Source organism: Terrapene carolina, unplaced genomic scaffold (genome assembly GCF_002925995.2).
Source record: "Terrapene carolina triunguis isolate 2854851 unplaced genomic scaffold, T_m_triunguis-2.0 Scaffold62, whole genome shotgun sequence".
NCBI classification, from domain to species: domain Eukaryota; kingdom Metazoa; phylum Chordata; order Testudines; family Emydidae; genus Terrapene; species Terrapene triunguis.
The window spans coordinates 64,444,215-64,459,579 of record NW_020664413.1 but is presented as its reverse complement, the minus strand read 5'-3'; the positions used below and the strand labels follow the sequence as shown (position 1 = coordinate 64,459,579).

At 40.2% G+C, this 15,365-nt stretch overlaps 1 protein-coding gene across 1 annotated transcript in view; it reads right to left on the bottom strand.

Moving 5' to 3' along the window:
- SPAG16 (sperm associated antigen 16) overlaps positions 1-15,365 on the bottom strand; it is a 702,831-nt gene that overhangs the window by 155,457 nt on the left and 532,009 nt on the right. Inside the window, 1 exon segment of the mRNA XM_026647788.1 lies at positions 4,176-4,241. Within this exon segment, the coding sequence (XP_026503573.1) occupies positions 4,176-4,241 (66 nt within the window).

Below are 15,365 nucleotides of genomic sequence, written 5' to 3'. Positions count from 1 at the left end.
TGGAATCAGTCCTACTTGTTAAGGTAGGCTTCTTCCTACAGTTGCATCTGATTGAATCTCTACCTACCAGCAAAATGAATGAAAAACTGTATGAGGAACAATTATGTTTTGGTGCATACTTTCCTCTCTGCCCCACCACTGTGACAGAATAGGAATTTCTTTCTCCCTTTGCCTTGATAAGGACACTTCTCAGTTTTTGATTTTTTTTTTTACTTCTAATAACTTTCAAGTAATAATACTAATATCTGCATTTAGAGTGTAACCCAGTTGTGTAATTATATTTCTTATGCATGAAGATAGCAATAAACTAGGAGAAGAGCCTATTAGCCCTTCTGCATGTCTAATTACACATTTGATATTACTAGGTAACCTTTATAAGTGACTGGCTTTGAGCTTATGCAAAGAACTGAACACTCTGAATACATAAATAACAGCAGCAGCAGCAGATCCATGTTTGATTTTGTATTCTGTTCTTTTCTGGTTTCCGTCTGTCAGCTGCAGTCTGACAGCCCTGGCTTTATTTGGCCATCTATGGAAACATCTAAAAGATTTGGCTTTTGTATCATTTGGGTGCAGTAATGAATAAGAACTGACATCAAATATCAATATTATTGGCCTAGCTAAATGGTAGCTGACATCAAGCTGGACTGCTGAAGAGGTAAACAAAATTGAAATTTTGTTTTTGTATAAGAACTGTCTGACATTATTTGTCCTTCAGTAAATCAATGGAAGACTGACCTGAAATGCTGGTTGCATTTCTGCGTGGGGAGGGAAAGCTGGATGTTGCTACTGAAGTATGTTTTATGAAGCCTTTGGGGCACTGATAATTTCAGAAATACTATTTGTTTTAAGGAAAATTGGTTACTATGATTATTTCCCCCTAATCTAATGCAGGCAAGGTGCTGAGAATATCAGTTATAAACAAGCACTAATGAATGGTCACTCATTCCTCCATTTATACGCAAGCATTTCTGCTCCATGTCTTTCCCAGACTGGCAAGAGGGTGATGGTCCCTTACACTCCCTGCCTGCCTGTCCCTTGGGCACCTGCTCCCTCCTGTCCTCCTTGTTAAGTGTTTCCCAGCGGGTGTCCCAGGTGCCTGTCCCACACCTTCCTATATTATTGCAGGATTTTGAGGGGCCATCTGCTAGCTGCAGGGAACACTGGATATTTTCTCTTTGCCCAATAGCAGCTGCTGCTTAGCTGTCTCCTGAGGCCCCGGTGCTACTAGGAAGGATCCCTAGAGTCTCATCTTCTTATATGACCTAGTAAGAGGTAGGTCATATTCCTAGTTTGGGGATAGGTACTCCAATGGGATCCTAACTCCCTTCTGTGCTGTATTTTGTTTTAAATGATGCCCTGATTGAGCAATTACTAATCCTGCCCTTAATATTTTGCAGCATGATGGCCTAGAAAACATAGAATATAACTATTTATTATAATTAGAATGGTGAATAAAGGCTTCATCAGAGCAAGCAAAGGTGCAAGTTGGCCTTTATGCTGAGCATGTACTAAAGGACTCATCTCCAGTGCAGAATATGCTGCATGACCTAAAATAATTAACAGGAAGCCAAGGGACTGTGTGCTGATAATCTTCCAGATAAGCACGTTATTTTGATAAAGAATCTTACAGCTGGCATTAAACTCTAGGCTGAAATCATTGGTTGACATTCTCAATGATTGAATTAGTATAGATGGAAAAGCCAGTGCAGTATTGATTGAACTGAGGGAGGAGTGTAATTTCAGAAGTGGTAATTACAGTTATATAAATTAATTGTACATATGCAGAAGGCAAGGCAGCTGAACCTGAGGTGTACATGTTTCAATTGCCAGATTGTCTGGCCAGCATAGCTAGGACATTGCTTCAGCTGAAACTAGCACCAAAAGAATATTTTCCAAGCCTCTCTCTACTGGATACTCACTGAAAGATTCAAGTATTTGATGGAACCCAGCAATCTCTAGGACTGGCCATGATGGGCAAAATATCCAAAAGCACTAAATTCCATTTTCAAAGGTGACTTAGGTGCTTCAGCTCAAGTCTCACTGAAAGTCAATGGGACTTAAGTTCCTAACTCACTTTTGTGACTTAGGCTCTTAAACCACTTAAGTTCTTTTGAAATGTTATCCTTAGGCTCCTATATGCCTAAGTCACTTTTGAAAAGGAGACGGTAGATGGCAGTTTTCCGCTGTTAGATGAAGTATCAATTACCATTCTTGTGGCGCTATCTGAAATAATCTATATTTTGGATACAATTAATGAATGTCAGTTATTTAGTATTTCACGTTACTGCAGTTGCAGATGTTCCTTTTTGTTCAAAATGCTTCACAGTTGGTTACACTTTAGGGACAGAATTTTCAAAAGTGCTCAGCAGCCATAATTAGCAGCTACATTTTCCAAAGGCATAGCATAAGGGAGGATATCGTTTTGCACATTTCTCTAGTGAATGGCCCCAAGACACACAGTACTCACCAGAATAACAGATTCCACATAGCTCAGTTACCTGGAGGTGCTGAAGTGCCCCATCCGAGGGAGACCCAAGGGAAATTGCACTTGGAGGTAAAATCCCTTCTCTAGGTATTATGGCGGACAGACACTTTATATAGTGCATCCTATGCACCCTTCCATGATTGGCTGTATCCACTGGCGCAGAATAGGGAGGCAGGATCATGGACCCAGCTCTTCCTTGTCGGTGCACGTAAAAGGCAAATGGGACAGTTTTAAAGGACAATCACTTTACTGTCCATTCTGCAAAATAGTATTCTTGTTCTGAGTTTTGAAAAATCAGACCTGATGTGTATATTTGTGTTCAGCGATGATAGGAAAACAGTACAATCGCATAATGTAAATTTCACTCAGGCAACTTGAGCTGGCATTGAACTTGAGAATCTTTTTTTGTAATACACCTATATCAAATTGTAAGAATTTGATAAACTGCTACATTTAAAACAAGTTCTCATATAGCACTTTCCAACTTGACAGGCATTTACATTCTTTGTACCTCATTATCGTACAGTAACTCTGTTTACCTCTGTGGAATTACTTCAGATTCACTGTAATTTAGAGCAAAGTTTGAACCTTGGTGTGTGTGTGTGTGTGTGTGTGTGTGTGTAGAATTACCAGTCCCCCCCCAAACAATAGAGCTGTCTGGTCAGGATTGATGGAGGAGCCAGACAGTCACCAGTTCTCCGATCTCCCAATCCCCCCTTCTAATGCAAGCAGAGCTGGTTCGGCTTTTCCATTCCATGCAGGGAAGCCCCTTTTGAAGCACAGTGTGGTGGGAGGAGCACTGCTGTGCCTTGCCCTGCTCCTCACCATTAATGGAAGATTTTGGGGTGCCCTGCCCTCCCCACTGGTTGTAGAGAGCCCAGGAGAGGCTCTCAGATAGCAAAACAAGGATTATTCCCAGTTGGAGCTTGTGTCTTAGAAGTTAAGGCTGCATAGACTGAGCTCTTACAGAGGAAACACCATTCTCATGGGCATTTTGGGATTGATTTGGGCCCTTTGAAATCAGTGGGGTTTTGTACACCAACTTTAACAGGCTTTGGATCAGGGTGTTTTAAGCACTCAATGTGCTGGTCTGCAAAGAACATTCTACTCTCACATGAAGTTCAGCCATGAGGGCCCACACCTTCTCCAGATCTGCCATCAATCTGCATTCTATCACTAATCCAACTCAAAATGATCTAGAATAGCCTTTATACACAGCAGCAACAAAACTAACTACCCAGGAAATGACTAACAGCCAACAGGAAACCTCAGCTAATTAAACTAACTACAGTCACAGTGAGGGGAATGGCTCAGCGATAGCAAGAAATAAATTAAGTTTTGTCATAGGGATGGAGCGTTATTGTACATATAGTGGGAACTTTACATACTGTAGTCAGTATGTGTGCCCTCACGAACTGTCATAGGATCGTGAGACATTCCTACAAGATTGGCAATTTCATGAGGGAAAAATATCTGCTCACAAAGACTGTTTACAAAAGAGGAATATGGAGATTTTAAGATCAAGATTGGATGTTTTTCTAAAAGATACACTAATTCAACCAGGAATTACTTCAGGGAAGGTGTATGGCCTGTGTAATACAGGAGGTCAAATTAGATGATCACAATGGTAACTTCTGGCTTTATAATTTGTGACATGAAAAACCGATCCTTCGTGCACAGAACTTACCTTCATGTTGAATGTAGCATGATTACAGGAATGCAGGTGACCATAGAAAGTCTGAGCACAGAGGCCCTAGGAAATCAACCAGAAAATGAAAACAATTAAATGATTTATAGTTATGTAAATTACACTATTTTCTTATAAATACCAAGCTTGATTTTACTGTCATGTACAAAAATGCACGTCACCCAACATGCTAAAAATCAGCTACTGCACTTCTGCATTCATGACAAGGAGCAGATTTTTTAAAGATATGTGATGATGCACATCTGCATCCAGAATTGTGGTTAGTAAAAAAGATGCATTACAATATTGTCAGCTAATGGCTCTCTCACAAATCACTTTTAATGAACTAGACACACACAATTATAATCCTTTGGAAAGCAGAGTGCCAGCTTTCAGTGAATGCTTCAATAATGATTTAATAAAGTGTAGTGGTTTTATATATATTACTGTGATGCTGTATGATTGAAATATGACCATTTATATTATGGATATTGCCACTGTTATACAATTGCAACAAATCTTGTACAAAGTACATCATCTAAGGTATCAATGGAAAAGTTACAGTCTATCAAATATGATTATCCTGGTTAAATCCATGTTTCATCTCTGTATCTAAAGTTATGAATATTGGCTATGAACGTATATCTTATACATGTAGTATTCCTGGGTAACACCTACCAGATAAGATTTACATCAAGGCTAGACAGCTTTGTGTGGATGGGCCATCAAAGACACTTAGCTCTCACAATGAGCCATAGAAGAAACTCATTCCATCCAGATAGCTCTTCCTGCAGATGCCTCAGCCTCCAAGGGGCCAATGGCCACCCCCTGTGAGTCATCAAGCCATATAAGGACATGTAATATGCTCATGTGATCCTGGACTCCATCTTGTGCCAGTAACTTTCCACAAACTGGGCTGTGAGCTTTGTTTGCGACAGTAAAATTCCAGGCACATGGCAAAGGGTAAAAAAGAGCCCGGAGATATTTCCATTTTGCCTGTTTCCTGCCCTGATTCTCTGGACTGTGGATTTACAACAAAAAGGGGTATTTCGAACTATGGACTGAGGACCTTCCAATCTTTGGAAGTTACCAGCAAGACTTTACAAGCTAGTAGTCTATACCATCACTGCTACAAACCTGATATAAAGACTTTGCAGTTATTTGTATGTATATGATCTATTAATCATTATTAACTCTCTTCTTTTCTTTTATTAATAAACCTTTAGATTTTAGTTACTAAAGGATTGGCAGCAGCATGATTATTGGGTAACATCTGAGTTATATATTGACCTGGCTACATGGCTGATCTCTTGGGATTAGAGAGCTCTCTATGTGATGAAAGTGGTTTTCAGTAACCACTCCTCATGGAGTCCAGTGTCTGGGTGGTGAGACAAGGGTTGGAATGCCCAAGGAAACTGCATCTTTGAATTCCTGTTAACCAGTGTGGTGAGACAGAAGTTTACCTTTGTTACTGGTATAATCTAATGAGAGAATAACCACCAGTTGGGGTAAGTTGGTCTGATTTCTCAGCAGTTTGTCCTGAATCTAGTATTCTCAGCTGTGATGCACTGAGACACAGTGACAATTACACACACACCTTTAATGTTTTCTTAAGAAACCAAAAACAGTGAAATCAAAATGAATGATCTTCTATTGCCCTCCCCAGTAGGCTATAGTTGACCTAGGGAGGCCAATAGTATAGGTCAGATGTTATCTCGGTGACAGCAGGCATCCAAACTACAATCTCTCCTGCCTGGGAAATAGATAGCCAAGGTGGGAGAAAGGAGCTAGTCAACCTATGCTCTTCAGATATGGGAAGCAGCCTACTGCCAAAGAGGTCAGCAGTCTGCAACCTCCAATGCCTTGTCCTGGGAACAGATGACCTGGGTCTTCAGGGGATGGAGGCCTGGCATAAAAGGCTCCAAGTTTGCCTCCACTATGCCAGCCTGATCCCTCCCAGAGATATCTAACCTCCCCCCTGTTCCACACACCCTCAACGAACTACTCCCTTCCTCTGAAACCTGGCTCTTGGATACTGGGAGTGTTTACCAGAGCTCCCTGCTACCTTGGAGGGATGTTCCTGCCAAGGGTCTTCCCTGTTGGTAAGTTGGGCCATGGGGAGAAAAGACACCCTCATCTTAATAAAAATGAGGACAAACTGACTCAAGGGGAAATAGCATTAAAATGCCTTCCATTAAAAACAGCCAAAGGTTTTGGGCAATGTATTACATGCTAAGAAACCACTCTGCACTTTGGGCAATATTTTACTGCTACTGGCATTGGAACCAATCAATTTTTGTTTATGTAAATGTGACCAATAGCAAGAACTGCTACTGAGGTTACACAGGGTAATACCCTCTTTATTTTAATGTTCACTTTATCTGAAATTCTTATTTTAGCTGAATTTACAATCATTATGCTCAACCCAATGTTGTTATTTGGGGAAAATTTTAAACTCTGTTTAACCATTCATGAGTATGAGAGAGTGAAAAATTACAGGTTTTCCGTTGAGGAAAGATTTTAATGTACTCTTTGGGGCATGGATAACTCAAAAATTGTTGAAATTCATAAGATATCTTGCTGTGAAAGTTTTAGTCCTAGTCTCTAGGCTAATTTGCACACACAAAAAAGTACTTTTATGCATAGTATGGAATTTCTATTCAGTTTATAGTTATCTTACTCCCTTGCTGCAGACATATTCACAACACAGTACTTCATGCCATCTTAACCCTGCTGGCCCCTGGTTCCATGACTCAACCAGTCCTTTCTCCCCTAGTCAGAAGCCCTCAGTCCTCCTTCTTGGAGCTGGGTTATAATCCTAACAGCCCCTTTACTTCCTGCAGGACCCGGTCTTTCCCCACACAGCACTCACCTACTGTTGCTTCCTCAGGCCAGCTGCAGCTTCCCAGACTTCTGTCCTGCCTGACACTCCTAGCCCTACCTAACTGGAATGTTACAAGCTCCCACTCAAGCTCTGCCTCTCTCTTATGTCCCTAAGTCTGGCCTGAGTTAGTCACATGACCTCATTATTACTCATCCTCCCCACCTGGGAACGTGAGCTAAGCATGTTGCAGGTGAGGCTGAGGCCCATCTCCCCTTATTGGGTCTGTGACAAGGACCGCACACACAAAAATTATAATACAGCAGTTGCCCAGTAGATATGGCACTTCTTTTGGGATTCAAGAGACCTAGGTACTATTCTAGGCTCTGGTGCTAGCCTACTGCGTGACCATGGGCAAATCATGTCACCACTCTGTGCCTCAGTTTACCTAGCTGTAAAATGGGGATAATGATATTTTCCTCCTTGTAAAGAGCTTGGAGATCTACTGTTGAAATCACTCTGCTGGAACAAGGTAATATTTTCATGGAAATTTTGCAATACAAATATAACAATAAAAAAAAGAAAAACAAACCATTACAAAATTCCATTATCTAAACTTCAGTTATAGGAAGAAAAAGATTCACAAAATGGGCCTAATTCTCTACTTGTGTAACTCCATTGTCTTCAATCGACACACAGCAACAAAAAATTTGGCCCTATATATTTAAAAGGTTTATAAATAATCAAATTACCACCCATAATCCTTGATAAAAAAGAAAATTTAAATATTCATTACCCAATTATGAATTCTCTCTTAGCAGAGAAACATTATTACACACAATCCCCAGGGTAGATAGTGATAGGTAAATTAAATTTGATAAAGTTAATAACATAATAGGAGAAGGGAAGAGTGCAACCGAATATTCATGAAAAGTCTGGTGAATAAAAATTCTGAGACTACAAAATCTAACTTGTGCTCTAGTGGCACTGTCAAGCTACATGTCAAGGCATTTTTTGCATCGCAGTCATGGAAAATATACTTTGGCCCCTTTAAATTAATGTGTTGCCTGGTAGGATGAAGGGCAGTGACTTGCACTCTGAGATATATATGCTAATATTTGTAAAAATCCATCTTTCCACAAGGACGGGGATTCAGCAGGAAAAGACAAGAAACATGTGACACAATACCCCTGAATGAGCACTTCTTGACTTTCCTTCTAGAAAGATCCCAATCTTTATCACCAATGAATAAAACAGACAATGGTCTTGTAAGGTATTTCTAAATAGTGTCCCTGAAGAGTAATTACAACGCCACTAGATTCATCATAATATGTACTGTATCAGCAGATCAAATGTAATTGCTAATAATAACTGCAAATAAATCTATTATAGTTAATCTAATATTTCAGAATTTACACTTTATTGTTCCTTTCAGCACCCCCAGTAGTGGTAAGATTTGTACTCTAACTGCATACATGAAAACTATATGACTGCACCTGCAAACCCTTACTAATGAATATAGTGCTTACTACAGTGAGCAGCCCCATTGAGGTCAAGAGGTAATAAGTATTTTCAGGATTAGAGCCCATGTTAAGAAAACATTAAGTTTGCAAAGTTGAGCACTCAAAAGTGAATTAATGATGCACACATAACCTTAACACTGCCTCCCCCTTGCATATACATTCTGCTTTGGTCTTTAATTATTTGATTGTATATTAGTATAGCCTCAGGACCCTGGTTTCATTCAGTGTGAAATTCACCCCATGCAGACTCTGCAAGGGGTGTAAGTCCCAATTAAGAAGTATTTTGAATGTCCTATGTCCAGGGTGAATTTCACACGGAGTTAAGAGGAGGAGCCCAGTGGAATAAGTTAGGCAGAGGGCCTGCAGAACAGGCTTTTGTGGAGCTCCCACTAAGGCAGTGTGGTTCTGCAGTGTCTTCAGGGCAGGGTCCCTTTGCAATTAGCATAATCTGGTCCATACAGTATGAGAAGTAATTGTTAAAGGCCCAAGACTATTCCATAGCTCATGGTTACAGCAATCTCCTGACAGCTCCCCATCTGGCAGAAATAGGAATTGATCCATCCACATCTCAGGTGAGTGCTCTAATCACTGGGCTAAAAGTTATAAGATGGCCAACATCACCACCACCTCCTCTGGACACATTTTAAATGGGACTGGCTACAGTAGGCATGCTCAGAGGCTGCCTATCAGATCAGGCCCTGCACACAACTTAGGTTGCTGAACATATCTAGTCTTTCCCTGGTTTGTGAATTGTTTTGGGGCCTAGGTGGGAGATAAGTGTCTGGGTGCTTACAGTGAGGCAGCAATGCCCAGAGGTGGGAATTTTTACTCTGAACACTTAGGCATCAAGTGAGTTTAGGTGCCTATAGGGTTCAACAAGAGCTTTGTGAGTTGCAGTGGAACCAAAACTGGGACTTAGGCACCTCAATCTCAGACCTACATTAGAGGTTTAGGTGCCTAAGTTCTATCATGGATCCCACCCTACATGCCTTCTCTGGTTGAGGGCTGGGGTGGCAGAGCAGATGCAAACATTGTTGGCACTCCAGCACTTTACAGACAGTACTTCTTGCCACCAAGAAAGCAATGAGGATGCCCAACATTTGACCAAACCTCTCCATTTACAAGAGTGTTAGAGGCAAACTCTGGACCACAGTACTTTGCCTCATATAATGAGGAAAAGATCTGTTAGAAAGACAAGATCTTATCCCCCCATCAATATTTTGGAAGATTCTCTGATTAGGGTCCGAAGTTCCTGAGACATTATTGTCATAATTCCAATGACCATCAAACTACGTCTCTCCAGCAAGAGAAAAATAAAAGAGCAAAATGTTTAATGTAGAATTCCAGAGTTTTAAAAGAGCAACAAATTTATCCAGTTCCCCCCTAAGGAATGTATTAATATCCTTGGATACAAAGCCCAGGAGCCTCCTGGGGCACTAAATTATGAAGACTACCATATTCATTGTTAAACTGAGTCACCAGACTTTTGATATTTTTGAAATTTAAATTTGTAAAACTGGGTTTTCCTCCACTCTCTTTGAATGACTAGCTGGTAGCCACTTGCTTTTATTTTGTAGATTTGCCATGAAACTAACAATCATAAAGAAAAACTACACAGCAGCAACGTTCATATAAAGAAAACAAGTATTAAAAGTGAAGCATTTGTTGATAAAAATGGATATAAATATTCTCTCATTTCAAAGCTTTAAACTATTTAAATTTAAACTAAACTATTTAAAATAAATTAGAATCAGTGTTTATAAATAACACAGAAACATCTCCTGGTGCTTATCAAACTGTTAGCTTTCACTAAACATAGCTGTTAATTGCCTGTCTGGGATTAGAGTCATCTGAATGATCTTAAAAGACCCTGATGATGCTTCTATTTTTAAACCTCAGCGTACCACAAAAGAAAAGGTAGCTTCAGAAAGCATTTTGCCATTTCCTTGGAGGGGAGAAGCTAAAATAGGTAACCTCGCTGAAACAAGGAATCCGAGTTCAAATAATTTCTTAGGTCTAATTTACACCACACAAAAAGCCAGGGAATTCAGTGCCACGGGTGAAATTCTGTTCTAATTCCGCCTTGCTATTGAGTGATGCATATCAAGGCAAAACAGGTTAAGGATAGAGATTTCAGCCCAGCTCTTCATTTCTTTTCATCTATGGAATTAAGTTAGACCATTAACTGCTTACCACAGCAGTTGCGTTTTCCTAATATGTATTTAATTGCCAGTTTAACAAAATCCATTGAGCCATTTTTGATTTATGAGAGTGTGAAAATAATATTGTTCTGCATGTTTTAAGGTACTGCTCAATCATTTTGAAGGCTTTGATAATTTAAACTCTTTTTGGACTTAGAATGTCATACCACGGGCGATAGACTTCCACAAAGAATACATCCTTTACAGGGCTGAAAAGTTTGGTTGAGAAATGTTATAATTTATTAAATATAATGTGCTATGTAAGCACAGTACATCATTTTTTGATGTAATCCATTATGATCTTTTAGATACATACATCTGAGCGTATCTACACCTATTTACATGGACAGAGATTCAAATATGCAGGACTTCTTGGCCCTCCCGGGAGTTCTACAGCCTTGGTGAGTGCACTCAGAAAAGCGTTTACACAGCAAAACACTCATCGGTATTTTCACTGGGCTTTGTGATTTGGAAAGAATGCTATGATCCCTGAGTGCACCTTAAAGCAAATACACATGGGCCAATGAACACATCCTTTCTTCAAATAACCATATGCCTTACACATTCAAATAGGAAGTCCTAACATTTCTACTCTAAAACTAAAACAAAACATATTTATTAATTAAAATAAATAATACCTTGCACTTATATAACACTGTTCATCAGAGGATGGACTTTACAGAGGATGCCCTGTGAGGTAGGTAAATAGTAGTATTATCTCCATTGTACAGGTGGAGTAACTAAGGGCTGGTCCACACTAACCCCCCACTTCGAACTAAGATACGCAACTTCAGCTATGTGAATAACATAGCTGAAGTCGAAGTATCTTAGTTCGAACTTACCGTGGGTCCAGACGCGGCAGGCAGGCTCCCCCGTCGACTACGCGTACTCCTCTCGCGGAGCAGGAGTACCGGCGTCGACGGCGAGCACTTCCGGGATCGATCCAGGATCGATTTATCGCAGCTTGTCAAGACGATCGATTGCTTACCGCCGGACCCGGAGGTAAGTATAGACGTACCCTAAGGTACAGAGTGATTAAGTGACTTGTCTAAGGTCACACATGAAGTCTGTGGCAGCGTCAGGAAACAACTATTGGGATGCCATTACAAGCAACTAAACATTAAAGCCCTAAAACTGAGACACCCCTCAAAATGCGTTCACTGGGAAATTTCGACTGAAGGTTGTTTTTTGTAATGTTTCACAAACAATACTGGACTTTGAATGAAAAAGGCCTTTGAAAACCCATGTTTAAAGAAGATAAGAAATGTTGATACTAAAGAATCATTGAGTTTTCTGTAACTCCTCCCCCACAAAGAGATAGAAGAGATATATATATAGTGAATATGATATTGAAATATCAAAATGAATAATTGTTAAATGGTAAGGGTAAAAGTTTTGATAGATATTAATAATTTGTAATAATTGACAGTGAGTGAGTTTAAGTGAGGTAACACTTGGGCCTTGCCGGCATAAGTGTAGTTTTGCCAATTCATCTGTTACACAGAATTGCCAATCTGCTTAAAATGATGTTATTGCTGATAGAACAAAGAGAATGTTCTTCTGGAAGTTTTGAGGTAGACACACACAAACCTGTAACAAGAAGTAGTATTTTACTGAGAAAACCCAGGATATAAAAACTGCAGAAAAACAGCAGAAAAAAGGCAGGAGTTGGGTAGATTAAAATGTCCAGGTTACATAAAGAATTAAAGGGTGGCTATGATAAAAGCTGATTGGAGAAAATAAATATGGAATGTGAAAATGTATAAAAGAAGTGAACAGGGCCCAAATCGGAGAAACAATGGAAGGAACAGGACTGAAGGACCAGACGAAGAGATCAGAGGAGGCAATAACCAGCATGAAATACAAGTTAACTTTCCCTGTGCCCCGGAATTAGGAAATCTGGGCCCTACACCTATTCTGTTTTGTCTGATATTATTTTCTGGCATAAATATATGTTCAGACACTAAGTAACATGAATTCTGTCTGAAATTGTATAACTAAAGGCGAGAATTGATTAAGTCTAAATTGGGTGGACTTGTGACTCAGTTTCCCCATTTTACACCTTCCACTCCAATACAACCTACATTTCTCAGCTTTCACACCCATGTTTCAAACACAAGACCAGCCTTCCCTTCAACAGGAAAAAAAATCTGCTAGTGAACCGCCAAGGTTGGGAATGTAAGCACAACAAAATTAAGATTCCATAATATTAATTCTGTCACTTTGCACATAAATATTATGGCCCACCAAGTGACATTGGAGCAATTTTTATAATGAGGGTGATGAAAGCCATTGAACCAAACTGTAAACCCTGTACATAATGGAAACCACTTTAAGCCAATGGTGCTGCTGCACCCTCAACACCCCTCAATCCAGCACCCCTGGGCACATCTTTGAATTGACTTATACAATACCACTGGCAACAGATCATTATGAATACGGAAGGAACTAAGGTAATCTGGCTTTGGGAGCACTTATTTCTGACTTTCCTCACTTTTGTGCATTTGAACTTCCCCTTAACGTAGCGTTAACATAGCTTTTGCATTAAATATTCTTCCAAGATATAAATGTTCAAACTTATTTTTCTTAATTGGGAAGAAAAATGTGCTTCCAGGCCAAGACCTTGAATGCTAAGTCAGTTCAAAGTGAACCTTGGAGGCTCTCCTGGCAAACCCTGAAAACAGGGGTTTGTAATAGAAATGCTGACAGACCCCATTCATGCCTCATAATATTATCTGACTCCATAATAAATATTTCATGAATTAAGAAAGTTGAAAAAGCCTTTCTGTTTGGCTTTGTTCTTGAGATGAAAGTGAATTATCTTTTTGTCTTCTCCCCACACTTGGATTTCTAATACTGCAGGCTGCTAAAACCCTTAACCAGAGGCAGTATTTGAACAGATGCGACCACGTAGGATACTGTCTTCTATGAACTCCTGCAGGATTCATCAGCTTCCAACTCAACAGAAAAAAGTTTCAACAAACCAGAGGAATGGAAGAAATATGGTTTTGTGACCTATTTACTAAACATTTACAGAGTTTCTGTGCATTGTTTAAACAACTATCTTCCCCAGAGAAGGTTTTAAAAATAGATGCAATTGAAAAACAGACTGCTGACAATTTGACCCTGAGGTCTTCTCCACAGTAGGAAGTCTACCTCTTTTTGACAAAGGGTGTCAAAAACTGTACAACCTTCCCTCGTGCAGGCTAGGTCAAGTCAACGGAATTTAATACTTGTTGAATAGAAGTTTTCACCTTGTTTATCCAATATCTGTAGTTCAGTCAACTTTGCTACAATGAGTGTTGAACTCAGTCGATCAAGTCCACACCAGAGGATAACTATTTCCAAAGATCTTGAGGGGGTAGGGTGGGAGTCATTTTTTAAACCTATAGCTCATTTTTCTAGACACACCTTTTCAACCAGTCCATCAGGCTCCAACTGGAAAAAAATAGTCATGGTACTCTCCCATATGCCACCTACATGAGACACCAAAAGGTGAGATCATCATGAGACTCTTCTCACAACAGCTCTTCATATTTAGATCAGCCTTCCCTTGTTTATTTGGCTTTATCAGCAGAGAAATAGTGGATAATATTGACTTTTAAATCAACATTATTCTTCAGAGTCAACAACCTTTTCAAATGAATAGGAACAGTTTGCATCCCTCTCAGAGCTATTGTTCAAGAATATCTGGAGACTCAGCCTCAGGCATTACTTGTATTAGTCTTTACTTGGTTCATGTTTGTTAGTTTACCCTTGCAGCTAGTTTACACTGAATCAATCCCATTGAATGGTAGGGGACCGTGAAATAACAGAGGTGCCATCTTTAAGGTAAGATATGAAACTGAGGCTCTGAGCACTTGGGTTCACAAAGATCCCATGAAACATTGAGAGAGAGAAGGTGTTAATTAGCTATTCAGGATGGGGTTGCTGATAAATCAAACCATGCAGGTCTAAATTCCACATAATCCTGCCTCTGAGGCTAGCACTCTTTTCTATTGCTCTTTAGGGCACCTCTGACTGCCAGCCCTCTGCCAACATGTCTCTTTTGTTGTCCTCAAAGGGGCTGGTGGACTGATCTCCTCCTCCTCTGCCCCCGACTTGCTTTTCAGTCCAGGTCGTTCCCTTAATCCAAGGAGCACCAGATGACCACATCCACTATCATGCAGTTTCAGAGGCGCTAGTGTCCTTAAACAATACATGAGTGTCTCTGGGGAGAGGAAAACCTCCAGAAGGAAGAGGGGTCCGGGACACACACCGGCAGCCAATGCTGTTAAAATTAGTGAAGGGTCATAGACACTTTCTAAATCATAGTGCAGAAGCTGGAAACCACTAGTTGTCCCAAATAGTACACAGTTGCTAAGGAACCAGAACAATTTTCTATTTACCACACTCAGGATTATGGGATGCCTTCATCTGGGCTCTCATTTTAACAGTACTGGCAATTAAATGTCTCCAGGAACTACAGAACCCTACAGGGGGAGGAGTCAGCCATTGCCGGCTCCTCCTCCTGCTAAAGACCAGTGAAGGGTGGTCTGTATCTAGCAAGCTGCAAGATGAAGAAAGTGAGCACACGGTTCCCTCCTCACCCGAAGAACCCGGGGTGTGGGGGAAATAGAGATGGCCATATGGCTTGGGAGAGGGA